This window comes from Salmo trutta, chromosome 5, assembly GCF_901001165.1.
Source record: "Salmo trutta chromosome 5, fSalTru1.1, whole genome shotgun sequence".
NCBI lineage: Eukaryota > Metazoa > Chordata > Actinopteri > Salmoniformes > Salmonidae > Salmo > Salmo trutta.
Genome location: NC_042961.1, coordinates 13,355,522 through 13,382,327, shown reverse-complemented (window position 1 = coordinate 13,382,327; position 26,806 = coordinate 13,355,522). Strand labels below are relative to the sequence as shown.

Genomic DNA, 26,806 nt, shown 5'->3' with positions numbered 1-26,806 from the left:
CAAACATCTTAGCTAGATGTAAAATTGCAAGTCTAACCTCTGCAAAAACCTCAACATTAATGACAGATTTCTTTATTTATCTTAAATTAATTCAGACTATTTAGAGATAGTGTTTCTGATTATGTTGTTGCTATGGTGGATCAAGAGGGAAAAACAACAGTAATATTGCAGCTTTTTTCTTGTTTTTCAAGCGAAGGTCTTTCGGGAGAATGCATTGCCTAGCCGAGTTCTGCCAGGAGCAAACCGAACCTATCTATGCGGACACTATAAGGGGATAGCATTTCTTCATTTTTCTCTATACAAAGCCTCTCACTTGTACACGCCTCTCCGATGACCTCACAGGCACCACCACTTCTGACAAGACAGTCAAGCCAACACATGAACCATTACGCCAATAGGTCGGACATTTTGGCATAACGGTTAAGGTGTTGGCCAAGAGGTTCGGACCTCTTGGCGTAACTGTTAAGGTGTTGGCTGGACAGTCACTGGGTTCGAGTCCAGGTCCTGCCTACTCTCCGAGTTCGCCACAACATGGTTTCATTGTCTCAACTGCCCCTAATTTACTACAACTTCCGAGTGCTTTGGAGAGGGTCAGCTTGAGCAAAGTGAGGTGTATAATCACTGATCTACAAATAGGATTCCTTGACAAATTATAGGCTTTGTCCAATTAAGATTCGTAGAGTGACGCCTCCCCTTATTAGCCGATCTACCTACCGATCCCCCACAATCATGATGGGGCACACTCTTTTCACGCCACTTCGATACAAAGTGATATTCGTAGCAGGTTAGGGAAGCATTTTCACTAACCCATTCCCTAACTTTAACCTCAGTCTCCTAACCTGCTGCATACGTTTCCCTAACCTGCTACATCGAAGTGGCGTGAATCGTGATAAGAGTGTTTCCTCTGAGTGTATAGCGCCCTGCGCGCCTGTCATGTGACCTGTCAGTACTAATTGCTATCAGCATTTGTTCCACTGTGTCAACTGCGGCCAGACGGAACACCGGCAAGCGTGTGAGAGAGGGAGTCAAATAGAAAGATAGGGAGACAGAGGAAGTTACCCAGCCCAGAAAAAAATATTAAATTATCAGAGTCTAAATACATAAGGATATTGGAAGACAAAAACGAATAGAATTTGGGGGAATACAAAGACTTAAGACGCAATGATGACCCAAATAGAGACGACAGTGCATTATAATAACGGATTCGGGGATGAGGAGGACTACATGATACAGGAGGATGAGTGGGACAGGGACATGTTGCTGGACCCTGCCTGGGAAAAACAGCAAAGAAAGGTAAGTCAAGAGAAGATGACCTGCAGATAGCCAATTTAACAAATTAACTTTACGCAGTACAGTAGGACTACTTTACGAACGGGATTGGGAGTTCATATGAGAGCAAATTAACATTTGTTTGCATTTCCATTGTTTTATTGATTTAATATTGAGTTATTCACGTTGAGCGCAGGCTCCAAACTCTGTCACTTGTTCCTGGTATTTGGTTCAACCGGAGCCGGGGGTCTGTCTTGGCTCCAGTTGACGGGAATATTGACGGACGGATGCGGTGGGTACCAGCTAACAATAGCTCAATGAGCGGCTCTTAAGACTGTTGCCATTCCACTGATAAGCGAGGAATGAGAACTGTCAACAGATGCTTCTAACACATGATGACGTCCTTGGGATTAGAATGGATGCTATATCTAATTTTAACTTCGAGACCAAAAGGCATTATAGTAGGTTAATCCAGTGTCTTTAGTGTGGAATTATTTTGTTTATAGAAACCACAAAATACTGTTCATAGCATCTGAATGTTAGGCCCCCAACTCAGTATCCGTCTCTTGCACTGATATGCAGTGCCTTAGAGCACTGCACCACTCAGGAGCCCATATACCTACTCATTCAAGGGTTTTTCTTTGTTTTTACTATTTTCTACATTGTAGAATAATAGTGAAGACATCAAAACTATGAAATAACACGTAGTAACCAAAAAAGTGTTAAACAAATCAAAATATATTTTATATTTGAGATTCTTCAAAGTAGCCACCCTTTGCCTTGATGACAGCTTTGCACACTCTTGGCATTCTCTCAACCAGCTTCATCTGGAATGCTTTTCCAACAGTCTTGAAGGCGTTCCCACATATACTGAGCACTTGTTGGCTGCTTTTCCTTCACTCTGCGGTCCAACTCATCCCAAAACATCTCAATTGGGTTGAGGTCGGGTGATTGTGGAGGACAGGTCATCTGATGCAGCACTCTATCACTCTCCTTCTTGCTCAAATAGCCCTTACACAGCCTGAAGGTGTGTTGGGTCATTATCCTGTTGAAAAACAAATGATAGTCCACTAAGCGCACACCAGATGGGATGGTGTATCGTTGCAGAATGCTGTGGTAGCCATAATGGTTAAGTGTGCCTTGAATTCTAAATAAATGACCAAAAGTATCACCAGCAAACTCCCCGCACACCATCACACCTCCTCCTCCATGCTTCATGGTGGGAACCACACATGCGGAGATCATCCGTTCACCTACTCTGCGTCTCTCAAAGACTAGGCGGTTGGAACCAAAAATCTCCAATTTGGACTCATCAGACCAAAGAACAGATTTCCACCGGTCTAATGTCCATTGCTCATGTTTCTTGGCCCAAGCAAGTCTCTTCTTATTATTGGTGGCCTTTAGTAGTGGTTTCTTTGCAGCATTTTCAACCATGAAGGCCTGATTCACGCAGTCTCCTCTGAACAGTTGATGTTGAGATGTGTCTTTTACTTTACCTCTGTAAAGCATTTATTTGGGCTGCAATTTCTGAGGCTGGTAACTCTAATGAACTTATCCTCTGCAGCAGAGGTAACTCTGGGTCTTCTTTTCCTGTGGCGATCCTCATGAGAGCCAGTTTCATCATAGTGATGGTTAGTTTATGTGACTGCACTTGAAAACTTTCAAAGTTCTTGAAATGTTCCGTATTGACTGACATTCATGTCTTAAATTAACGATGGACTGTGATTTTTCTTAGCAAATTTGAGCTGTTCTTGCAATAATATGGACTTGGTCTTTTACCAATTAGGGCTATCTTCTGTGTACCACCCCTACCTTGTCACAACACAACTGATTGGCTCAAACGCATTAAGAAGTAAAGACATTCCACAAATCAACTTTTAATAAGACGGATCCCAGGTGACTACCTCATGAAGCTGGTTGAGAGAATGCCAAGAGTGTGCAAAGCTGTCATCAAGGCTACTTTAAAGAATCTCAAATATATTGTTTGGGTTATTACATGATTCCATATGTGTTATTTCATAGTTTTGATGTCGTCACTATTATTCTACAATGCAGAAAATAGTAAAAATCATGAAAAACCCTGGATAGAGTAGGTGTGTCCAAACTTTTGACTTGTAATGTATATACAAGAACAATAATATTTGTGCACTAGGCACTAGGCCCGCTGTATGAGCGGGTTGAAAAATACTTGTCAGCAGAGCATTTCACCATTTCCCCAAACTTTATTGCTATGGAAGAGGTTGAACTGTTCCTCAAATATCTTGGTTTAATGAGGAAAAACAAATATTTATTTTAGGTGCATGCTAAAGAAGACCTACAGTTGAAGTCAGAAGTTTACATACACTTAGGTTGGAGTCATTAAAACTCGTTTTTCAACCACTCAACAAATGTCTTGTTAACAAACTGTAGTTTTGGCAAGTAGGTTAGGACATTTACTTTGTGCATGACACAAGTCATTTTTCCAACAATTGTTTACGGACAGATTATTTCACTTATAATTCACTGTATCACAATTCCAGTGGGTCAGAAGTTTACATACACTAAGTTGACTGCCTTTAAACAGCTTGGAAAATTCCAGAAAATGATGTCATGGCTTTAGAAGGCTAATTGACATAATTTGAGTCAATTGGAGGTGTACCTGTGGATGTATTTCAAGGCCTACCTTCAAACTCAGTGCCTCATTGCTTGACATCATGGGAAAATCAAAAGAAATCAGCCAAGACCTCAGAAAAACAATTGTAGACCTCCATAAGTCTGGTTCATCCTTGGGAGCAATTTCCAAATGCCTGAAGGTACCACGTTCATCTGTACAAACAATAGTACGCAAGTATAAACACCATGGGACCACGCAGCCGTCATACCGCTCAGGAAGGAGACGTGTTCTCTCCTAGAGATGAACGTACTTTGGTGCGAAAAGTGCAAATCACCTTGTGAAGATGCTGGAGGAAACAGGTACAAAAGTATCTATATCCACAGTTAAATGAGACCTATATCGACATAACCTGAAAGGCCGCTCAGCAAGGAAGAAGCCACTGCTCCAAAACCGCCATCAAAAAGCCAGACTACGGTTTGCAACTGCACATGAGGACAAAAATTGTACTTTTTGGAGAAATGTCCTCTGGTCTGATGAAACAAAAATAGAACTGTTTGGCCATAATGACCATCGTTATGTTTGGAAGAAAAAGGGGGAGGCTTGCAAGCTGAAGAACACCATCCCAACGTGAAGCACGGAGGTGGTACCATCATGTTGTGGGGGTGCTTCTCTACTGGAGGGACTGGTGCACTTCACAAAATAGATGGCATCATGAGATAGGAAAATTATGTGGATATATTGAAGCAACATCTCAAGACATCAGTCAGGAAGATAAAGCTTGGTCGCAAATGGGTCTTCCATGTGGACAATGACCCCAAGCATATTTCCAAAATTGTGGCAAAATGGCTTAAGGACAACAAAGTCAAGGTATTGGAGTGGCCATCACAAATCCCTGACCTCAATCCTATAGAAAATTTGTGGGCAGAACTGAAAAAGCGTGTGCGAGCAAGAAGGCCTACAAACATGACTCAGTTACACCCGCTCTGTCAGGCGGAATGGGCCAAAATTCACCCAACTTATTGTGGGAAGCTTGTGGAAGGCTACCCGAAACGTTTGACTCAAGTTAAACAATTTAAAGGTAATGCTACCAAATACTAATTGAGTGTATGTGAACTTCTGAACCACTGGGAATGTGATGAAAGAAATAAAAGCTGAAATTAATCCTTCTCTCTACTATTATTCTGACATTTCACATTCTTAAAATAATGTGGTGATCCCAACTGACCTAAGACAGGGAATTTTTTACTAGGATTAAATGTCAGAAATTGTGAAATACTGAGTTTAAATGTATTTGGCTAAGGTGTATGTAAACTTCCGACTTCAACTGTATGTGCTTACTCAGGGCCTTCTGCCTCGTATAGTTGGATTGCAATTTTGACCACGTGAGATTTGTTTTCAGTTCTCAGTATCTTCTCTGGCATCTTAAGTAGGAATCTATATTAGCTTTCCCTAATAATTTCCCTTAACTTTAATCCTATTACCCAGTAAGAGCCACAGGGGAAGACAGGGCTGCCCTTGAATAAGACCTGCTGACACCCTGAACTGTCCTTACCTTTATACAGTAGCCTAACATGCCCATTAGGCTACAATGTTGTAGCACATGCTAGGTATTCCACCTGACACAACCAGGTATGCCAGCCACTGATTTGGCCTGGTGTTGTGAAAATAACCTTGGCACATAAGACATTCTTGGAACCAAGACTGAAAACAATGAAGAAACAGCCTCAGGTGTTTGAACAAGTTTGAAATGATCTAGTAAAATCGCCTATTTTTCTTTTATGTAAAAATAAATGTAGGATTCTTAGACACCTTACAAAACATTATTGAACTTAGATTCTTTACCTCCGGAACACACCCCATAAAGCCACAAAGGCTCAGCTACTTCAATGATGGGTGGTCCTCATTGGACATGATTCATAAATATATTTAGCTCTGATCGTCAGGGCTGATGGAGGGGGGAAAAGGGGTGGGGGTCGGCAACTCTGGCGGAGTCGGGTCTGGAGGGCCAGCCATGTCCTAACGAGGAGACAGCCGTTCAATGTCACATACACTTTGGTCTCTTTTGTCATGTGGAATGCGGCCTTTGTTTCAAAGCCTCTAATATTCCTAATTTGGACAGGCATTCCACCGGGCAGCCTCTCCAGATGGGTGACATTAACCCACAGCCTCTGGGGGACCAGGCTATGTGCTATAAGAACTTAAGGGCCAGAGCATCACTCTCCCAGTCATGCTGTGTGAACTGGAATGGCTTGAAAACATAGGTTGTCAATAAAGCCTACAAACATTCCCTGTGTTTACACACAGTACCGTCAACACTGTAGATGGAAGCTGGAGGCAGAGTTAGACATCACATTCCTGGTTGTTGTAAGGAGTATAATTGAGGCTGATCCACTGAGGCCTTTTGAGAAGAGATGTTCAAAGTATCCCATTCAATTTACTTTAGATCCCTCCCAGTTTGTGACACATCCAAGAAATTACACATTTAGGTGTTTCAATTTAGTCCCATAGCCCTCCACCCGTTTTAGCCTCTGCCCTTTCGGTATTCTCATACCTGGAAAGACTGGATAGATTGGGAAAGCAATATGGCAATAGCGCCACTTAGCATTTTTTTTTATCCGACAGTAGTTAACATTGAAGTAAAAGTGTGTCTCTTTTCTTTGCAGAGAGAAACACGTGAGAGAAGAATGCACTGTATGCATGTGACATTTTCCTCACATCTTGATATTCAGTTAAAATGTTTTCTCCCTGTCTCTTATCACTAGGACCACCAGAGCATGCTAAATTGAACACCTTATATCCTCTGGAAAGTGAGCTGGGGTCTGCTCAGGGCTTTCAGTGTTGATTGCCTTTGGGTTCTGTTTGCTGTTGTGAGATAACTTAATATAAACATAGCAGGAGAGAGTGCTCATGTTGTCTTGCATAATGATACAGTACCAAGCATGAACACATCACTCAAATCGAATTCCTGTGTATGTGGGAGCACAAATTATTTGATCCTTTACAATAGGCTCTAGGTTGGTTGGAGGGAAGGTGTTATTTGAAACCAAGGGGTTTGCTGACCCTCAACAAATAGGTTAATCTCAATATGTGGCACTTGCCATAGGGACCAGAGTCATCACAATTTATGACCTCCGGCTAAGTCCTGCTAAGCTGTTGTCTTGTATGTTTACAACTAGGCTATATACTAGAGCTGGGCGATATGGACAAAAATCTATATTGTGATGAAAGAAATTGGGGAGGTAGCTACTTTAATAACGTTGGTTGGCAAACACTTTCAAATGGGAAGCGTATATGAGCCTTCCAATTGGAAAAGTTCATGTCAAATTCACTGTTCAAGTTTTAAAACGTTGTGGAACATTCTACTTTATATGAATAAGACCATTGATGGAAAACTCACTCAAGGTTCTCTGATGAGCTCACAGGAAGTCTCTATCATCAATGCTCAACCCCATCCTAATTTGAATTCACTGCATCAAAGTTATGTGAAAATTTAATTGTACTATTTGTATTTTACTCACCAAAATATAATTTTCTTTGTAGACCTTCACAGCTTGGTGTAACTCCCACCTGAGGAAAGCAGGAACACAGATTGAGAACATTGAGGACGACTTCAGGAATGGCCTCAAACTCATGCTTCTCTTGGAAGTTATTTCAGGTACTGTTTGTTGAATATATAGTTGAATACATTGATTGGTAGTCATTACACTTAGAGTTAAATGCTGTTTGTTTCTCCCAGGTGAGAGGTTACCCAAGCCTGACAGAGGGAAGATGCGTTTTCACAAGATTGCCAATGTCAACAAAGCCTTAGATTTCATCACCAGCAAAGGAGTGAAACTTGTCTCTATTGGAGCTGAAGGTGATGTTTTATTCAGGCAGTACTTCATGTTCAGGCAGCTCAGTATCTTTTGATTTATTTGATTAATCCATTAATTATTTTATGTTTTAGTAATTTAGAAGACACTTTTATCCAGAGTGATTTACAGGAGCAATTAGGGTTAAGTGCCTTGCTCAAGGAGACAACGGCAGATTTTTCACCTAGTTGGCTCATGGATTCGAACCAGCGACCTTTCAGTCACTGGCCCACCACTTTTAACCGTTAGCCTACCTGCCACCCCATTATCATTTTGCAGTTCCCACTCTAATTATGTGATGGATCTGATGGTAATTGGACGTTTTCCCCTCAGAAATTGTGGATGGTAACATTAAGATGACACTTGGAATGATATGGACCATTATCCTCCGCTTTGCCATCCAGGACATCTCTGTAGAAGGTAAGATACAACAATTCAAACAAAATAGGATACTTAAAAATATGCCTTTATTACCATTGTATAATAGATTATGTCCTGCATATGGATTCACAGTGTTTTTATACGGCAGCTACCTTCTTGGCCAGGTCTCCCTTGAAAAGAGATGATCTGTATTGACTTCCTGGTTTAATTAAATGGAGATCTCACTGGGGAATAGCGCTGTTGAAGAACTATTTATCTCTCCTCTCAGAAACCTCTGCAAAGGAAGGCCTTCTCTTGTGGTGCCAGAGAAAGACTGCCCCCTACAGGAATGTCAATGTCCAGAACTTCCACGTTAGGTGAGAACACTTTTTAGGCTTTGACTAATATGTCTTTTTTCTATTTTATTATATTCTGTACTAATGTGTTAGTACTAAGTGATAAGCCAGGCAAAGCTTGCAAACACTAGCTCTCTAGGACCAGCACTGGTAAACTCTGTTTTACTCAGTCATCATACCACTCTGACTTCTGACCTGGTTCTCTCTGCTGCCTGCTGGTGAAGCTGGAAGGACGGACTGGCCCTCTGTGCCCTGATTCACAGACACAGGCCTGACCTCATCGACTACGCTAAGCTCAACAAGGTCTCTTGTGTGTCCCAAACACTAACTATGATGGTGTGAAGTGCCTCCCACATACTAACAGAGAAGGGTTCCCTATGTCCAGAGTAATAACTCCAGTCTTTTCCCACAGCGTGGATTAACAGAAAGTTATTGACTTTTGAGAAGCAGATATTAGAGTGCTTTGTTATGTTTAACTCGCCCAATTTCTCCTTACTGACGTCTGCATTCACTGTCTTAATGACACGCTCACCTGGCCCACCATTGTATAAAGTTGGAAGGACGGTTTAGCCTTCTGTGCCCTGTTACACAAACACAGGCCAGATCTAATCAACTATCACAATCTGAAGGTATCGTATGTGTAAATAAAAAGTAGACTATGTTGTGTGTAGAATTAGTTGTATGCTGTTCTAGGCTTAGCCTTTGGTAGACTGGGTCACTGTAGTGCGTTCGTTAGAGTTCAAGAGTATATTGGTGTATCGGTGTTCAGGTGTTGTGTATAGACACATTTTGTCAAATAAAAGGTGTACGTGTAAAGAGTAGGCCACAGTGTGGAATATACATGTTTCTCCTTACACCTTGTAAGCTGTGGCCTTTTTAATAGTGACTGACATTTACATCTCCATCCTGAACTGACTTAGTCCTGACTGGGAATAGACAGAGAAATGTGAGTCACATCCCAGGAGAGCCCAGGGTTTACCTCAGCTGTGGCTGGCAGATACCTGTGCCTTGTACTGCTCTTTATAGGGCAATCAATCTATTCACGGTTGTTTGGAAATAGACAGGAAAATGAATAGATCTGTGGAACCTAAATCTTTTGGAAAGCCAGAGGCTTTGGGTTTCAGTAGAGGTGTCCCCTCTCTCTCGTACATATGCACACACACACACACACACACACGCACACGCACAAACACACATATACACACACACACACACACCTATATCAGAATCACCTTTATATGCCCCTCTGCCCCCCCAACACTCCCACGCATTCATTGAGCCTAGACAGACCCTGTCAGCTGTCATGTCTGGCTCCAGGTGAGCGGGCTCAGTAAGCCCTGAGTGTTAGCTTTCTGAAATGTCTCCGTGTGGGGAACAGGCTCATGGGTATCTGCCCGCCCTGGATCTCTGCAGCTGCCACTGTCCTGTAACAGGCCTTTTCCCCTCGGCCGGCATCAGTGGAACAGACTTAGGACAATAGCAGCAGCATGATCCCTCTCCTCCCACTAAACACGCTGACTCACCCCACCCCATTAGTGAGGAGGCACTTACTGACTGTCTGTCACCTGTTTGGTTAATTCCATCACTGGATGCACGACAGTTTGTAAACTGGTTTCAAGTACTGTACACATGCACATGTTTTCTCATATAAAAAGTAAATGAGAAGATGACTTTGTTTATTAGTTTAGTTGGAAAGCATGTTTCTATAATATTGATCATTTTCTAGGATGATCCTATGGGGAACCTGAACCTGGCGTTTGAAATAGCAGAGAAGCACCTGGATATTCCCAAGATGCTGGACGCAGAAGGTAATGTCTTCCAAGGAAACAACGTTTTGAAAATCGGCATTAGCTATAGGCATGTCATTCTGCTCATTATGAAAACATAAACCATCTTATCTGGTACTGTAATGGTAGGAGTCAGACTGTGGGTTTTGTTACAGGATTGCCTGGAAGAGATTGCTAGAAAGATTGTCTGTACTTGTATGCACATTGTAATGATGAAGTCCTATGTGCCTGGTCTCCCCACACAGATTTTATAAGCGCAGCCAGGCCAGATGACAGGACTGTTATGACCTATATGTCCAGTTTGTATCACACATTTGCAGTGGTACAGAAGGTGAGGGGACATTGATGCTGTGTAGTCCTAGTGTCAACGTGACCTGGTCCTTGTTTAGATCTCTTTGCCATAGACCACCCCGCCTTCCCTCCAGGATAGCCCTGCGCTAAGATGTTCAGGTTTGGAGTCGATCTGTGGTCCTTTTCCTCTGTCAGTGTTCTTGTGTTTCCTGTCTCCACCTTCCCTATCTTCCTCCTTTGTACTTGTCGTCTGTCACCCTCTTCTGTCCCTCCCTCCCTCTGTAGACATCATCAACACCCCCAAGCCTGATGAGAGAGCTATCATGACCTATGTGTCCTGCTTCTATCATGCATTTGCTGGAGCCGAGCAGGTATACAGCTTGCACCATGAACAGTTTGAATTGAGTTTGTGAATGCAATGTGTTGTGGGTACAATACCTCCAAAACCAATTGATGATGATTACCATATGTCAATCACTCCTCTCTAGCCTACAAGTTGTTTGAGGTCATAATTCTATTGGTTGGCAAATTGTGAGTTTCACTTTGAAATGAATGTTTTTGAAACGATGCACACAGATTGCGTTAAAAGTATGACTTAAATAGTGTGCGTGTTGGGGGGAGAGTACTGTATGAGGAATTGTATTGTATTACATATGAGACAAGAACCACCTCACCTCTCTTTCCCACCTCATCTCCCCTCACCTCTCTTTCCCCCCTCCCCTCAACTCTCTTTCCCCCCTCCCCTCAACTCTCTTTCCCCCCTTCCCTCACTTCTCCCTCCCCTCACTTCTCCTACCCCCCCTTCCCTCACCACTCTTTCCCCCCTCCCCTCAACTCTTTCCCCCCTCCCCTCACTTCTCCTTTCCCCTACCCTCACTTCTCCTTCCCCCTCCCCTCACCTCACCTCTCTTTCCCCCTCACCTTACCTCTCTTTCCCCCCTACCCTCAAATCTCTTTCCCACCTTCCCTCACTTCTCCTTCCCCCCTCCCCTCACCTCTCTTTCTCCTCTCCCCTCACATCTCTTTGCCCCCTCACCTCTCTTTCCTCCCTCCCCTTGGTAGGCTGAGACAGCGGCCAACAGGATCTGTAAAGTGCTGGGTGTGAACCAGGAGAATGAGAAACTGATGGAGGAATATGAGAGGCTGGCCAGCGAGGTAAAGCAACACAGAAGCATACATTTGAACGTATGCTTTCATATTGGTAAACTTTCTTAGGAGAGCTATTTCTACCCCAATCTGAATACTCAAAAAGTCCATTGTCTTACACAAACTTGTAGGAATGGAATTTTCCAGTATTTAAATCAAATTCAATGTCGAATTTCTACTTAACTGAATTGAGAGGAATGACAACAAATGAACCGCAAAGCTCCACCCCATCACCACCCACTGTGTTCCGTAGCTACTGGAGTGGATCCGCCGGACCACCCCATGGTTGGAGAACAGGACTGCAGAGAAGACTATGGTTGAGATGCAGAGAAAGCTGGAAGATTTCAGAGACTACCGTCGCATGCACAAGCCCCCCAAGGTGCAGGAGAAGTGCCAGCTGGAGATCAGCTTCAACACCCTGCAGACCAAGCTGCGCATCAGCAACCGTCCCGCTTTCATGCCCTCAGAGGGAAAGATGGTGTCTGTAAGTGGAAACATCCTGCATTCAATGATACATCATATCAAACTGATGAAACAGTCATCAGTCAAATCACAGTAGTTGTAGATAGCTATGGATATAGATCATCCAAAATACCAAGGTAAACACCAAGGCACTTTTGCCAAAACACTGATAGAGTTAAAAGCCTTTTTAATAGCATATCTACTGAGCGTGGTGCTTTGCTGGTTTTGACCCGTGTCTTTGTGTCTCGGTGTGGCTGTAGGACATAGCCAGTGCATGGCAGGGGCTGGAGGGGGCAGAGAAAGGCTACGAGGAGTGGCTTCTGACAGAGATCCGAAGGCTCGAGAGACTGGACCACCTGGCAGAAAAGTTCCGCCAGAAAGCCAGCACCCATGAGACCTGGGCTAATGGTCTGTCTGGGATATGATTGTTTATCTGTCTGTGGAGGCTTTACTTATGTTTCTTGTTTGTCTAGGGTTTGAAGTTTGAATGTAATTGATTAGCTCCAAATCCTTAGAGATTTGTCAATGGGAAAATGTCAGTAAATCTTCAGCATTTGTTTTGACTAATGTCTGTCTCTCTCGCTGTTTGTGTGTATGACCCAGGTAAAGAGCTGATTCTATCTCAGAAGGACTACGAGACGGCCACCCTGACGGAGGTGCGGGCGTTTCTACGGAAACACGAGGCGTTTGAGAGTGACCTGGCTGCTCATCAGGACAGGGTGGAGCAGATTGCTGCCATTGCACAGGAGCTCAAGTACGGATCCTTCCTCTAAAGCTTCTTCAGGCTAGGCGTCCCGCTAGCGGGACAACTTCCGGTGAAACTGGAGGGCCCGCAATTCAAATAAATAATCATAAAAAGTATGGATATTAAACATTTAGGTACATACAAGTGTCTTATATCAGTTGAAAGCTTAAATTCTTGTTAATCTAACTGCACTGTTTGATTTACAGTAGAACGTACAGCGAAAGCATGCCATGCGATTGTTTGAGGACAGCGCCCCACATTAAAATATTTTTCCACCAGCACAGGTTTCATAAATTCACAAATAGCGATTAAATATTTCACTTTTTGAAAATCATCCTCTGATTTGTCATCCAAAGAGTCCCAGCTATAACATGTAGTCATTTTGTTAGATAAAACCCTTCTTTATATCCCAAAAAGTCAGTTTAGTTGGTGCCATCGATTTGAGTAATCCCCTCGTTCAACATGCCAAGATAGGAATCCAAAAATCAACCCCTAACCTTTGTTTCAACAAGTCAAAATACGTTTCTATTTAATCCTCAGATACCCTAAAATGTAATCAAACTATAATATTTCATACGGAAAGTAGGATGTGCAATAGGAAACCAATATTAGCAGGTGTGTGTTCTCTTCATGGCGCGCGCACACATGAATTTCCAAGACGGTGTCCCTGTAGTTAAACTCATTATTCTCACTCGTTTTGGAAGAAACACGCCTGAAGCCTTGAACATTGAGTGCTGACACCTAGTGGAAGCCATAGGAATTGCATACTGGGAGCTAGATTTAGTTATTTCCCAATAAGTGCCATTGTAAGAGCATGGGCTCTCAAAAAAAATTATTCTGGTTGGTTTTTCTTTGGATTTTCTCCTACCATATCTATTGTGTTATAGTCTCCTACATTATTTTAACATTTCTACAAACTTCAGTGTCTTCTTTCCAATGGTACCAATTATATGCATATCCTGGCTTCAGGGCCTGAGCAACAGGCAGTTTACTTTGGGCACATCAGTCAGGCGGAAATTGAAATAATGGACCCTCTAACCCTCATAACCATTATCCCAACCAAGTCCTATTCCTAAAATCATGGCTTTGACAAGGACTATGACTGGAATTTTTCTTAAATAATACCAAACAGTCTGAAGTTTCTCTTCATTGACCTATATGCTTCCTGTGGTGTTGTGCAGTGAGCTGGACTATCATGATGTGGCTGCTGTCAACCAGAGGTGCCAGAGAATCTGTGACCTGTGGGATCAACTTGGTACACTGACCCAGAAGAGGAGAGAGGCTCTGGAGGTGAGTGAAGGGGGTTGAAGTTTGGGACATGACGTGTTATATTCCCAGCTAAGGTAAACTGGCTAAGCTGCTGTGCCAAGTGAAAAGTAAGCCAGCACAGTACAGCTTGGTACAGCTTGGTAGTGTGGGAATGAGTACCAGTTCCATCAATCCAGAAGAGAGCTGAAGAGGTAAGACAGTGAATGACGTTACCTTGGGGTGGGGTGGATTGTTCACAGGACAACTTAACCCATAATAAAGTTAAATCTCATGTATATTATATTGAGATAGCTAGGGGTAAGATATGAATCCACAGCTGATTGAGGAGGGTGGGGTAATTGGTCCACTTTGTCTACCGATGGCACATTTACAGTGCCTTCAGAAAGTATTCACACTCCTTGACTTTTTCCACATGAAGTTGTGTTACAGCCTGAATTTAAATGATATTATATTGAGATTTATGGTCACTGGCCTAAACACACAATAACCCATCATGTCAAGGTGGAATTGTGTTTAGAACTGCTTACAAATAAATAGAAAATGAAAAGCTGTAATGTCTTGACTCAACAAGTATTAAACCACTTTGTTGTGGCAATCCTAAATAAGTTCAGGAGTAAATCATTTTCTTATCAAGTCACATAATAAGTTGCATGAACTCACTTTGTATGCAATAATAGTGTGTAACATGATTTTTGAATAACTACCTCATCTCTGTACCCCACACATTCAATTATCTGTAAGGTCCCACAGTTAAGCAGTGAATTTCATATACAGATTCAACCACAAAGACCAGTGAGGTTTTTCAATGCCTCGCAAAGAAGGGAACCTATTGGTAGATGGTTAAAAATGTAAATAGCAGATATTGAATATCCCTTTGAGCATGGTGAAGTTATTAATTACACTTGGGATGGTGTAAAAATACTCCCAGTCATTGTCATGCCCTGACCTGAGAGAGACGCCTTATTTCCTCTATTTTGGTTAGGTCAGGGTGTGATGTGGGGTGGGCATTCTATGTTGTGTATTTCTTTGTTTGGCCGAGTATGTTCCTAATCAGAGGCAGCTGTCTATCGTTGTCTCTGATTGGGAATCATACAGTGAGGGAAAAAAGTATTTGATCCCCTGCTGATTTTGTACGTTTGCCCACTGACAAAGAAATGATCAGTCTATAATTTTAATGGTAGGTTTATTTGAACCGTGAGAGACAGAATAACAACAACAAAAATCCAGAAAAACGCATGTCAAAAATGTTATGAAATGATTTGTATTTTAATGAGGGAAATAAGTATTTGACCCCTCTGCAAAACACGACTTAGTACTTGGTGGCAAAACCCTTGTTGGCAATCACAGAGGTCAGACGTTTCTTGTAGTTGGCCACCAGGTTTGCACACACCTCAGGGGGGATTTTGTCCCACTCCTCTTTGCAGATCTTCTCCAAGTCATTAAGGTTTCGAGGCTGACGTTTGGCAACTCGAACCTTCAGCTCCCTCCACAGATTTTCTATGGGATTAAGGTCTGGAGACTGGCTAGGCCACTCCAGGACCTTAATGTGCTTCTTCTTGAGCCACTTCTTTGTTGCCTTGGCCATGTGTTTTGGGTCATTGTCATGCTGGAATACCCATCCACGACCCATTTTCAATGCCCTGGCTGAGGGAAAGAGGTTCTCACCCAAGATTTGACGGTACATGGCCCCGTCCATCATCCCTTTGATGCAGTGAAGTTGTCCTGTCCCCTTAGCAGAAAAACACCCCAAAGCATAATGTTTCCACCTCCATGTTTGATGGTGGGGATGGTGTTCTTGGGGTCATAGGCAGCATTCCTCCTCCAAACACGGCGAGTTGAGTTGATGCCAAAGAGCTCCATTTTGTTCTCATCTGACCACAACACTTTCACCCAGATGTCCTCTGAATCATTCAGATGTTCATTGGCAAACTTCAGACGGGCATGTATATGTGCTTCTTGAGCAGGGGGACCTTGCGGGCACTGCAGGATTTCAGTCCTTCACGGCGTAGTGTGTTACCAATTGTTTTCTTGGTGACTATGGTCCCAGCTGCCTTAAGATCATTGACAAGATCCTCCCGTGTAATTCTGGGCTGATTCCTCACTGTTCTCATGATCATTGCAACTCCACGAGGTGAGATCTTGCATGGAGCCCCAGGCCGAGGGAGATTGACAGTTCTTTTGTGTTTCTTCCATTTGCGAATAATCGCACCAACTGTTGTCACCTTCTCACCAAGCTGCTTGGCGATGGTCTTGTAGCCCATTCCAGCCTTGTGTAGGTCTACAATCTTGTCCCTGACATCCTTGGAGAGCTCTTTGGTCTTGGCCATGGTGGAGAGTTTGGAATCTGATTGATTGATTGCTTCTGTGGACAGGTGTCTTTTATACAGATAACAAACTGAGATTAGGAGCACTCCCTTTAAGAGTGTGCTCCTAATCTCAGCTCGTTACCTGTATAAAAGACACCTGGGAGACAGAAATCTTTCTGATTGAGAGGGGGTCAAATACTTATTTCCCTCATTAAAATGCAAATCAATTTATAACATTTTCGACATGCATTTTTCTGGATTTTTTGTTGTTGTTATTCTGTCTCTCACTGTTTAAATAAACCTACCATTAAAATTATAGCCTGATCATTTCTTTGTCAGTGGGCAAACGTACAGCAGGGGATCAAATACTTTTTTCCCTCACTGTACTTAGGCAGCCTTTTCCCCACGTGTTTGTGGGTAATTATTATTTCTTTGTGTGTTTTGTGTGCGCCTCAGTTGCGTCACGTTTTTTTCTGTTTTCCTGTTTATTGTTTTGTTCGGTTTCACCTCAAATAAAGATGTGGAATTACAAGCACGCTGCGTCTTGGTTGATCTACGACAGGGAGTTTGAAGATAGCGAACGTGACAGTCATTGCAAAGATACAGCCTTCCTTCCTAACTCAGTTGCCATAAGGCCAATGGTGACTATAAAACAGTTACAGAGTTTAATGGCTGAGGATAGATCAACAATATTGTAGTAACACAATTTTAACCTAATTGACAGAGGGGTAAAGAAGGAAACCAGTACAGAATAAAAACATTCCAAAACATGCATCCTGTTTCCAACAAGGCGCTAAAGTAATACCGCAAAAATTGTGGAAAAGCAATTAACTTTTTGTTCTGAATACAAAGTGTTATATGTTTGGGGCAAATTCAATACATTACTAAGTACCACTCTCCATATTTTCAAGAATAGTGGTGGCAGCATCATGTTTTGGGTATGCTTATAATCCTTAAGGACTGGGTAGTATTTCAGGATAAAAAAGAAATGGAATAGAGATGAGCACAGGCAAAATCCTAGAGGAAACCTGGTTCAGTCTGATTTCCAACAGACACTGGGAGATGAAATCACCTTTCAGCAGGACAATAACCTAAAACACAAGGCCAAATCTACACTGGAGTTGCTTACCAAGAAGACAGTGAATATTCCTGAGTGGCCGAGTTACAGTTTTGATTTAAATCTACTTGAAAATCTATGGCAAGACGTGAAAATGATTGTCTAACAATGATCGACAACACATTTGACAGAGCTTGAAGAAGCTTTATAAAATAATGGACAAATGTTGCAAAAGCCAGGTGTGGAAAGTTCTTAGACTTATGTAAATTAGGTATTTCTGTATTTCATTTTCAATAAAACATGTTTTCACTTTGTCATTATGGGATAGTGTGTGTACAGTCGTGGCCAAAAGTTTTGAGAATAACACAAATATTAATTTCCACAAAGTGTGCTGCTTCAGTGTCTTTAGATATTTCTATCAGATGTTACTATGGAATACTGAAGTATAATTACAAGCATTTCATAAGTGTCAAAGGCTTTTATTGACAATTACATGAAGTTGATGCAAAGAGTCAATATTTGCAGTGTTGACCCTTCTTTTTCAAGACCTCTGCAATCCGCCCTGGCATGCTGTCAGTTAACTTCTGGGCCACATCCTGACTGATGGCAGCCCATTCTTGCATAATCAATGCTTGGTTTGTCAGAATTTGTGGGTTTTTGTTTGTCCACCCGCCTCTTGAGGATTGACCACAAGTTCTCAATGCGATTACGGTCTGGGGAGTTTCCTGGCCATGGACCCAAAATATCGATGTTTTGTTCCCTGAGCCACATAGTTATCACTTTTGCCTTATGGCAAGGTGCTCCATCATGCTGGAAAAGGCATTGTTCGTCACCAAACTGTTCCTGGATGGTTGGGAGAAGTTGCTCTCGGAGGATGTGTTGGTACCATTCTTTATTCATGGCTGTGTTCTTATGCAAAATTGTGAGTGAGCCCACTCCCTTGGCTGAGAAGCAACCCCTCACATGAATGGTCTCAGGATGCTTTGTTGTTGGCATGACACAGGACTGATGGTAGCGCTCACGTTGTCTTCTCCGAACAAGCTTTTTTCCAGATGCCCCAAACAATCGGAAAGGGGATTCATCAGAGAAAATGACTTTACCTCAGTCCTCAGCAGTCCAATCCCTGTACCTTTTGCAGAATATCAGTCTGTCCCTGATGTTTTTCCTGGAGAGAAGTGGCTTCTTTGCTGCCCTTCTTGACACCAGGCCATCCTCCAAAAGTCTTCACCTCACTGTGCGTGCAGATGCACTCACACCTGCCTGCTGCCATTCCTGAGCAAGGTCTGTACTGGTGGTGCCCCGATCCCGCAGCCGAATCAACTTTAGGAGACGGTCCTGGCGTTTGCTGGACTTTCTTGGGTGCCTTGAAGCCTTCTTCACAACAATTGAACCGCTCTCCTTGAAGTTCTTGATGATCTGATAAATGGTTGATTTAGGTGCAATCTTACTGACGGCAATATCCTTGCCTGTGAAGACCTTTTTGTGCAAAGCAATGATGACGGCACGTGTTTCCTTGCAGGTAACCATGGTTGACAGAGGAAGAACAATGATTCCAAGCACCACCCTCCTTTTGAAGCTTCCAGTCTGTTATTCGAACTCAATCAGCATGACAGAGTGATCTCCAGCCTTGTCCTCGTCAACACTCACACCTGTGTTAACGAGAGAATCACTGACATGATGTCAGCTGGTCCTTTTGTGGCAGGGGTGAAATGAAGTGGAAATGTTTTTGGGGGATTCAGTTCATTTGCATGGCAAAGAGGGACTTTGAAATTAATTGCAATTCATCTGATCACTCTTCATAACATTCTGGAGTATATGCAAATTGCCATCATACAAACTGAGGCAGCAGACTTTGTGAAAATTAATATTTGTGTCATTCTCAAAACTTTTGGCCACGACTGTAGATGGCTGAATTCAGGCTGTAACACAACAAAATGTGGAATAAGTCAAGGGGTATGAATCATTTCTGAAGGCACTCTATGTAGATATGGTTACCTGGCAAGATGCCCACCGTCCTTTTCCTCTGATCCATACTGGGCACTCATGGCCTACAAATGTGTCAAGACAAACAGCCAGGCCTGGGATTAGGGTGACTGACATGGGCTGCTGTCTGCCCCCTCTCCCTGCCCAAAGGAAGGGGTCTAATCCATGCAGACCACCTTGCCAACTCAGCGTTCAATTGGGTCATGTCAATGTGATGCATCCTGGGATTAGCGGTCCAAACAGGCAATGTTGATGAATTGTCAATGAGATTAATGACAAGTGTTTTCTCTCTCCTGTTTTCCAGAGGACAGAGAAGTTGCTGGAAACCATTGATCAGTTGTTCCTGGAGTTTGCCAAGAGATCAGCACCCTTCAACAACTGGATGGAAGGGGCCATGGAGGATCTGCAGGACATGTTTATTGTACACACTATTGATGAGGTCCAGGTACATCATTTTTATTTATTTGACCTTTATTTAACTAGGCAAGCCAGTTAAGTACAAATTCCTATTTTCAATGACGGCCTAGGAACAGTGGGTTAACTGCCTTGTTCAGGGGCAGTGTGACAGATTTTTACCTTGTCAGCTCGGGGATTTGATCTTGCAACCTTTCGGTTACTAGTCCAACTCTCTAATGACTAGGCTACCTGCCGCCCCATAATGCTTCCTATTAGTATTTTAATCATTCTATGGTTGTTACAACTGTTACGTCATTTTGACACAGTGCCCATTACTTGCCATGTTCTTGTAAGTACAAACCAACACGGCAACTTCTCCTCTCCTCCTTCCTTGCAGGGCCTGATCTCTTCCCATGAGCAGTTCAAGGCCACCCTCCCAGAGGCAGACGGAGAGAGACAGGCCATCCTGGGGATCCACATGGAGGTGCAGAAGATCTCCCAGAGCTACGGCATCAAGGCCAACCTCATCAACCCCTACAGCACCATCACCACCGAGGAACTCCTCGCCAAGTGGGACAGGGTAGGATCTCAAAATTCACATACGTACACTTGAAACACGCATGCATATACACAGTCACTTTCTATGTCAGATTGATGCATGTGTTGTCGTCATGTTGCTGACCAGGTGAAGAAGCTGGTTCCCCAGAGAGAAGGCTCCCTCCAGGAAGAGCTAGCCCGGCAGCATGCTAGCGAGAGGCTGAGACGGCAGTTTGCTGTCCAGGCTAACCTCATCGGACCATGGATACAGACAAGGATGGAGGTCAGAGAGTCAGCCATCTGTTTAGTGTCTAGGGCAGGGGTCTCTAACACTGTTCCTGGAGAGCTACTCTCTGGTTGTAACCTACAGGATGGTAGCTCTCCAGGAACAGGGTTGGAGAGCCCTGGTCTAGGGGTATCTTTGGAACTGGAACAAAAACCTGAATTGCTCATGTGTTTGGTTCTGACAGGAGATTGGCCGCTGCTCCCTGGAGGTGGGTGGTACCCTGGAGGACCAGATGACCCAGCTGAAGCAGTTTGAGCACGTCATCGTCACCTACAAGCCCAACATCGACAAGCTGGAGGGAGACCACCAGCTCATCCAGGAGTCTCTGGTGTTTGACAACAAGCACACCAACTACACTATGGAGGTACTGCAGAGCACCACAGAGAGACGGTCTCTGCATGCAGTCTATTAAGATTAAATTTGGTCATGGGGATAATGATGATGGATGTCTTTGAGATTTCATTGGCAGCTGGTTAATCTGCCTGTCTGTGTCTATATCTGTCTTGTCATCATGGTAACAGCACATCCGTGTGGGCTGGGAGCTCCTCCTCACCACCATCGCCCGCACCATCAACGAGATCGAGACCCAGATCCTGACCCGTGATGCCAAGGGCATCAGCCAGGAACAGATGCACGAGTTCCGCTCTTCCTTCAACCACTTTGATCGGGTACAGTGCTCCTTCCGCTTCCTGTACTCCCGGTTCTCTGATTCATATATTAGCATTTAACCTGAATGGCATGTTAAGTAGCATAATACCACTGACAAAATAAATCATTCTCACCTGTCTTGCCTTATTCAGAAGCTGCGTAAGGAAACTGGGGTAACTGTATATTGTTGTTGATACTGTACTAGAACGGTCACTGCTCTCTGGGCTTGGTTGTTTAGACAGTTAAAAAATATAATATAAATACAACTACTATTGTATGATAGTGTAATGTATAGGTCTATAAAAAAACTAAGTATTTTGATATTGGTTCCACATTGTTGTAATGCTTCATGTTATAGACACTTCCATGTGTGTGAGAGAGAGACACTTCTGAGTGTGACTAACACCCCCTCTAACACCTGGCCCCAGGAGAACACAGGCAAACTGCGTTGTGAGGAGTTCAAGGCCTGTCTGATCAGCCTGGGTCATGTGGGCAATGACCATCAGGTACTCAACTCTACTGACCTCTAACCTTTCATGATTCCTGACTGACCTCTCGCTGATGTCTTGGGCTTCTTCCATCCCTTCTAGAGTAGACCACACCTGCTGCTACCTCTCATATTTTTTGAGTTGTATCAATATTTTGACAGTGGGCTCTACAGCATGACAATGTTGGTGGCAGCAGCTTTGGCCTGTTATGACAGTTCATTTTGAATTGACTCCTAAAGTATTTATTGTCTCTCTCTCCATGTCTTCTAAAGTTACTGTCTGTGTCACTGTGTCCATCTGTCTGGTTGTGTCTATGTGTCCATTTCTCTGTGTTAGCTTTGGCCTTCTCCCCTTCCTGATCTCCACTGCTCTGCCATCCACCTTCTCTTGGTCTCCCTTCTCCTCCCTGTCCCATCCCTTCTCCTCCCTGTGCGGTGACCCACTCCCAACCTCCACCCTACGACCCTTGACCACTGACTACAGAAGAAACACGGGGCGATGGACACTGATGACTTTAGGGCCTGTCTGATCTCCATGGGTTATGATTTGGTAGGAGTCTCAATATGCTCATGATGAATTACAGTATGCAAACAATGCATAATAATACCAAGAGGTATTGATAATATACTGTATGTGTAATGACGAATAAAGATGTGTGTTCTTTTCTCTGATTTCTCTCTCCCTGATCTCTGTCTCTCTTTGACTGTCAGGGTGAAGTGGAATTTGCCCGCATCATGATGCTGGTAGATCCCAGTGCCACTGGCATGGTGTCTTTCCAATCCTTTATCGATTTTATGACCAGAGAAACCACTGACACAGACACTGCCGACCAGGTCGTGGCTTCCTTCAGGATCCTGGCAGCCGATAAGGTGTGTGTGTGCGAGAGAGAGAGAAAGTGAATGGGAGTGTGGCAATTGAGTGGACCATGAAAGGCATATTATTCTGTCAGATTAGGAAAATTTGGTAGAGCGGACTTCTCTAAATGAGCCTGTTCTCTCCCCCCTATCCCTTCTCCTCCCACCTCCACAGCCCTACATCCTGGTTGAGGAGCTGAGGAGGGAGCTCCCCCCTGACCAGTCAGAGTACTGCATCTTGAGGATGGCCCCCTACAGTGGTCCAGGGGGACTTGCGGGGGCTCTAGACTACACCGCCTTCTCCACTGCCCTCTACGGAGAGAGTGACCTCTAACCCTTTTGACCCCAGCCAACACTTCTGGATGAAATCTCCTTTAACCAAATACACTGTAAAAGCAAGGGGAAGTTAGCTATGTTAGATTCACATTAGGTAGATATTGTACATTTGCCTACTATTGTGTGGCACAGTAGTTTCCCTTATATGAGTTCTGCGGTGAAGTGAAGATAGCAGATAACAAAAACTGTTCTTCTAAGAAAAATGATATGATTGTATAAGCTACAATAGTTTGATATAATAGAACAGTTGACTACAGTAATAGCAGCAGTTGGATATGTAGCTAGAACAGAAAAATTGCAGCCTAATAGTAAACATTGTGTCCTCATCTCCTGTTAGTGCCTCATCAGGAACTAATGTACAGTATGAGTTCTGATTGGGAATAAGACAGAGTGGTATATGATGATGCAAACATCAGGATTCTGATTATTTAAATGTTGGGATATCCGTTTGCTGATTTGAGAAATTAGATCTGGACTATTTTAGCAAAAGCTTGATTGAAATGACAGTAAAGTATGCCATTTTAAGTATCATAATAGGTTCTGTGATAGCATACTGATAACTGTGTAAGGTTATCAAGTGTGCCTCTAATACTCCATTCTAAAAAGTAATGACCAACATGTTGTTTATGTCAACAAAATGTACTTGTGATCTAATCATAGCACATGGTGCCTGCTCTATGCTAACTTTTCTCGCAAGTTGCCCAATATAAATGAAGAACAGTTTGGCTAAAGGCTATGAGTGATTGATTGAACAATACGTTCCACAGTTCACACACAATAAATACATCTCAAGCCCAAAGCTAAGAGCCTCTTCACACACTTACTAGACACTTTTCGTTAACATGTCGGCTACACGTTACTCAAATGTAAACCTCTGGAGGTAGTGCACAACACTCTCTCAACAGCTGCCCCCCTTGAAGCAGTGTAAACAGAATTGTCTTGTTAATTGAGCCAACACTCCTACAGTATAAATGGTAATAGTAGAGCAATGTTTTTGAAACAGTTGAAATGTATAGACATTTTCCTAATATGTGAGACTGAATATTGCAGTAACAGCCTGTTACATTCTGAAATTGTTGCAGTAGCTGCCGGCTGCACTGAGCCAGGGAAAACTATGGAAGCCTATCCTCACCACCAAAAACATGTCAAATGATGGCTATGTTTTTTTTACATTTGTAACATTGTGTGGTGATTTCAGAGGTGGCACCACAGGTCCCAGAGTGGTGGGAGAAAATTGGTTTCCTAGGGCCCAACGTTTTTCATGATCTGGCAGTAGGCTAACCTAACCAACTCTGTACCCTAGTTGTTGCATTTGACATAGTAACAAATCAGCTGTACAAAAAAATAGGTTTTATATGGGCTATGATAGCACCAGATAATGTTTCTAATCAAGTCAAAATGAACAGATCTGAGCTCGCTGTATGCAGGATTGCATCATTTAGGCCTTTGCGTCTGTAATTAAAAAGATACTCATACTGAATGTCATCACTATTGTGTTGATTCATTAATTCCAGTCAATACTTGTTTTATTAAAAAGGCCTAGGTAGCCTAGCCACCCGAAGTGTGAATATAAACCAATATGATCACATTCACATTTTCTCAAAAGACAAATAAATGGGCCTATTTTGGGCTATAAATACATGTCTTAGGCTATAAAATCGTGATGTTAAGTTTTCCCTGGCCAGGCCCAGATAGGATCAGAGCACAAAGGCTGTTTCTCTAGGCTACCTGCAGCTGTCTTTGTTATCTGTAGGCTACAGTTGAACAGACGAAAGCACAGACTAATTGTGCATGTTGGCAAATCACGAGTCATAAAATGAAATACAATTGGTGGCGTTTATGGGCTTCCATATAAAACAGCTCATCACGGTAAATTATCTTATACCCACATTTTCAGTCACAATTATTTGCTTCTAACATGTAATGATCTGCATGATTTTGATCAAAATTAAGCCTGGTTTGTTGTAATACTGTACGGTAGGCCTTCTGTACTTTTATATTCGTGTAGAGGGTTAATCGTTTGTTTTTGATAGGCTAACGTGAAGACATGCCATTATAGCAACGCCGTGATTTTGTCTTGAAGCTAAAATGTAATGAGTGTAGCCTACAGACGAGAAAATAAACCCCTTTAATTGTTGCATTATTCAAGATTGTAATATGATTTGGTTGCATTATTCAATAGTGTAATACGTTTTACAAGAAAGGTTTCTGTCATTGTTGAATAGTTTGTGCTTACTGGCTAATGGACACTGTGATATTTACGGTCAATTTGAGCTGACCAAGAATGTTGCGTTGCCAGCCTCAATAAAAAGGTAAGCAAAGATTATGGACATACTGACAAGATACTTGTCTCTCCGCCCTATCAATGAGAGTTTTTGTCCAGTGGCACATCGGGCTGTCTAGCTCCCGCCTATCCTTTCTTTGGATTGGTGCATACATCTAATTATTTTAATACTTTTAAAGATATTCAATGAGGGTTGTTTACGTCAACCACATGTACTCAATGGAGAGCGATGCTACGCTACTAGTTTTATTTCATGAATATGCATAGCATCTCAAGACAACTCCAATATAAAGTGTTTTTTCTCAAAGTTGCCATCACATGTCCTACTTATCAATAGAGTAGTAACAACCTAAGCGTGACGTAACTTCAATTTGATCAAATAAACCTCACTTAGCAAATAAGCCATACATTTTTTTCGACGCTCATTGACGTCCATACAAAAACTGAAAAAACGACACCTGCTGGAGGGAGACAGATTTTAAGCCGAGTTGGGCCTCTTTGCCTGCTCTCTGAGGTAAAGCAAGGATTTAATGTGAATTGAACATTAGAATTCTATCCCGCTCCTCAGACTCTCCTTCATATCTCGGAGTGGGAATAGGGCCTAAGAGAAAATATTGCAACATTTTCTTATTTGCGAACTAAAGGAGTTTGGTCACACCAAAATGAATAGCTTTGCCTGTTTGATGATATTGTTTATTGCCTTAAATAAATCCTATAAAATTCCTACATACTTTGTATCAAACCTCAGTGGGTTTAGCCTGACTCTCATAGCCTGCCACCTGTGGAGCAGTTGGGATTTCCCAGTTGGAGAATGGGGGGAGGAGATAATCACTGTACTAAATGTGTGACTGTTTGAGAATCTGTAACGTTGACAAGAGTAGTATACTTTGCACTTTGAAGTGAATCGATTGTTCAATAAACCCTTATCACTTATGTTTATTTTACTTTACATATTAAGAGAGTGCAGTTAAATACAACATTGTGTTTCTCTCTTTGGGGTAGAAATGTGGAAACTAGACTTTTTGTAGGCCTAGACTGTAAAAGCCATATTTCTGTTTCTTACAGTTGATTAAAGTAGGCTACTGGTATAAGAAACTGAAAATTAAATTCAAAATTCAAACATATGGATACAGATGTAGGATCTTAATTTGATCACCCAGTTGCAGGATAACTTTCATGTGATGCAGGAAATGTCAAAAGTTTAAAAGTTTAAAAAAGCTTCCACTTTGACATTTCAGACTTGATTTTTACCTACGAAAGATGTATCAACACCTACAAAAAAATGCCAATTCATTGCAATTCACATAATAAATCACATTTCCTTTTGCTGCAGGATTGTTTTCCTGCTGTAGCAGACTGGCTCAAATTAAGTTGTCTGTAAAATTCGATGTGAATATGTCCTACATTTGATAAGGTTGGCACATCAAGGGCTGTCAATGGTAGCATTCCTGTAGGTAGGAGTTACTCTATGCTATGCAAATCAATCTAGGCCTAGATTTATT

The 26,806-nt window shown here is 42.6% G+C and overlaps 1 protein-coding gene across 2 annotated transcripts; it reads left to right on the top strand.

Annotated features, from left to right (window-relative positions):
- The first annotated feature begins 967 nt into the window (after positions 1 to 967).
- On the top strand, positions 968 to 26,237 carry LOC115193689 (alpha-actinin-2). Of its 2 annotated transcripts, XM_029752599.1 has the most exons (22): positions 968 to 1,293; positions 7,403 to 7,517; positions 7,599 to 7,718; positions 8,047 to 8,133; positions 8,363 to 8,450; positions 8,654 to 8,732; positions 10,156 to 10,237; positions 10,793 to 10,878; positions 11,570 to 11,662; positions 11,907 to 12,137; positions 12,376 to 12,523; positions 12,719 to 12,869; positions 14,042 to 14,150; positions 19,780 to 19,920; positions 20,269 to 20,451; positions 20,557 to 20,691; positions 20,879 to 21,058; positions 21,216 to 21,362; positions 21,771 to 21,848; positions 22,314 to 22,379; positions 22,541 to 22,699; positions 22,860 to 26,237. In XM_029752599.1, the coding sequence occupies exons 1-22, from the start codon at positions 1,162 to 1,164 to the stop codon at positions 23,016 to 23,018; spliced, it is 2,769 nt and encodes a 922-aa protein (XP_029608459.1). In that variant the 5' UTR covers positions 968 to 1,161; the 3' UTR covers positions 23,019 to 26,237. The 2 variants fall into 2 exon arrangements, with proteins under 2 accessions (XP_029608459.1, XP_029608458.1); XM_029752598.1 differs by lacking the exon at positions 21,771 to 21,848 and having other exon boundaries at positions 969 to 1,293.
- Positions 26,238 to 26,806: the final 569 nt, after the last annotated feature.

What these genes read in the sequence shown, in the direction of transcription:
- LOC115193689 (XM_029752599.1), top strand. Translation starts at nt 1,162, where the DNA reads ATGATGACCCAAATAGAGACGACAGTGCATTATAATAACGGATTCGGG. An exon ending in CAAGATGCTGGACGCAGAAG is followed by an intron (nt 10,238 to 10,792) that starts GTAATGTCTTCC and finishes CTCCCTCTGTAG; the next exon opens with ACATCATCAACACCCCCAAG. An exon ending in ACACCAACTACACTATGGAG is followed by an intron (nt 21,059 to 21,215) that starts GTACTGCAGAGC and finishes TCATGGTAACAG; the next exon opens with CACATCCGTGTGGGCTGGGA.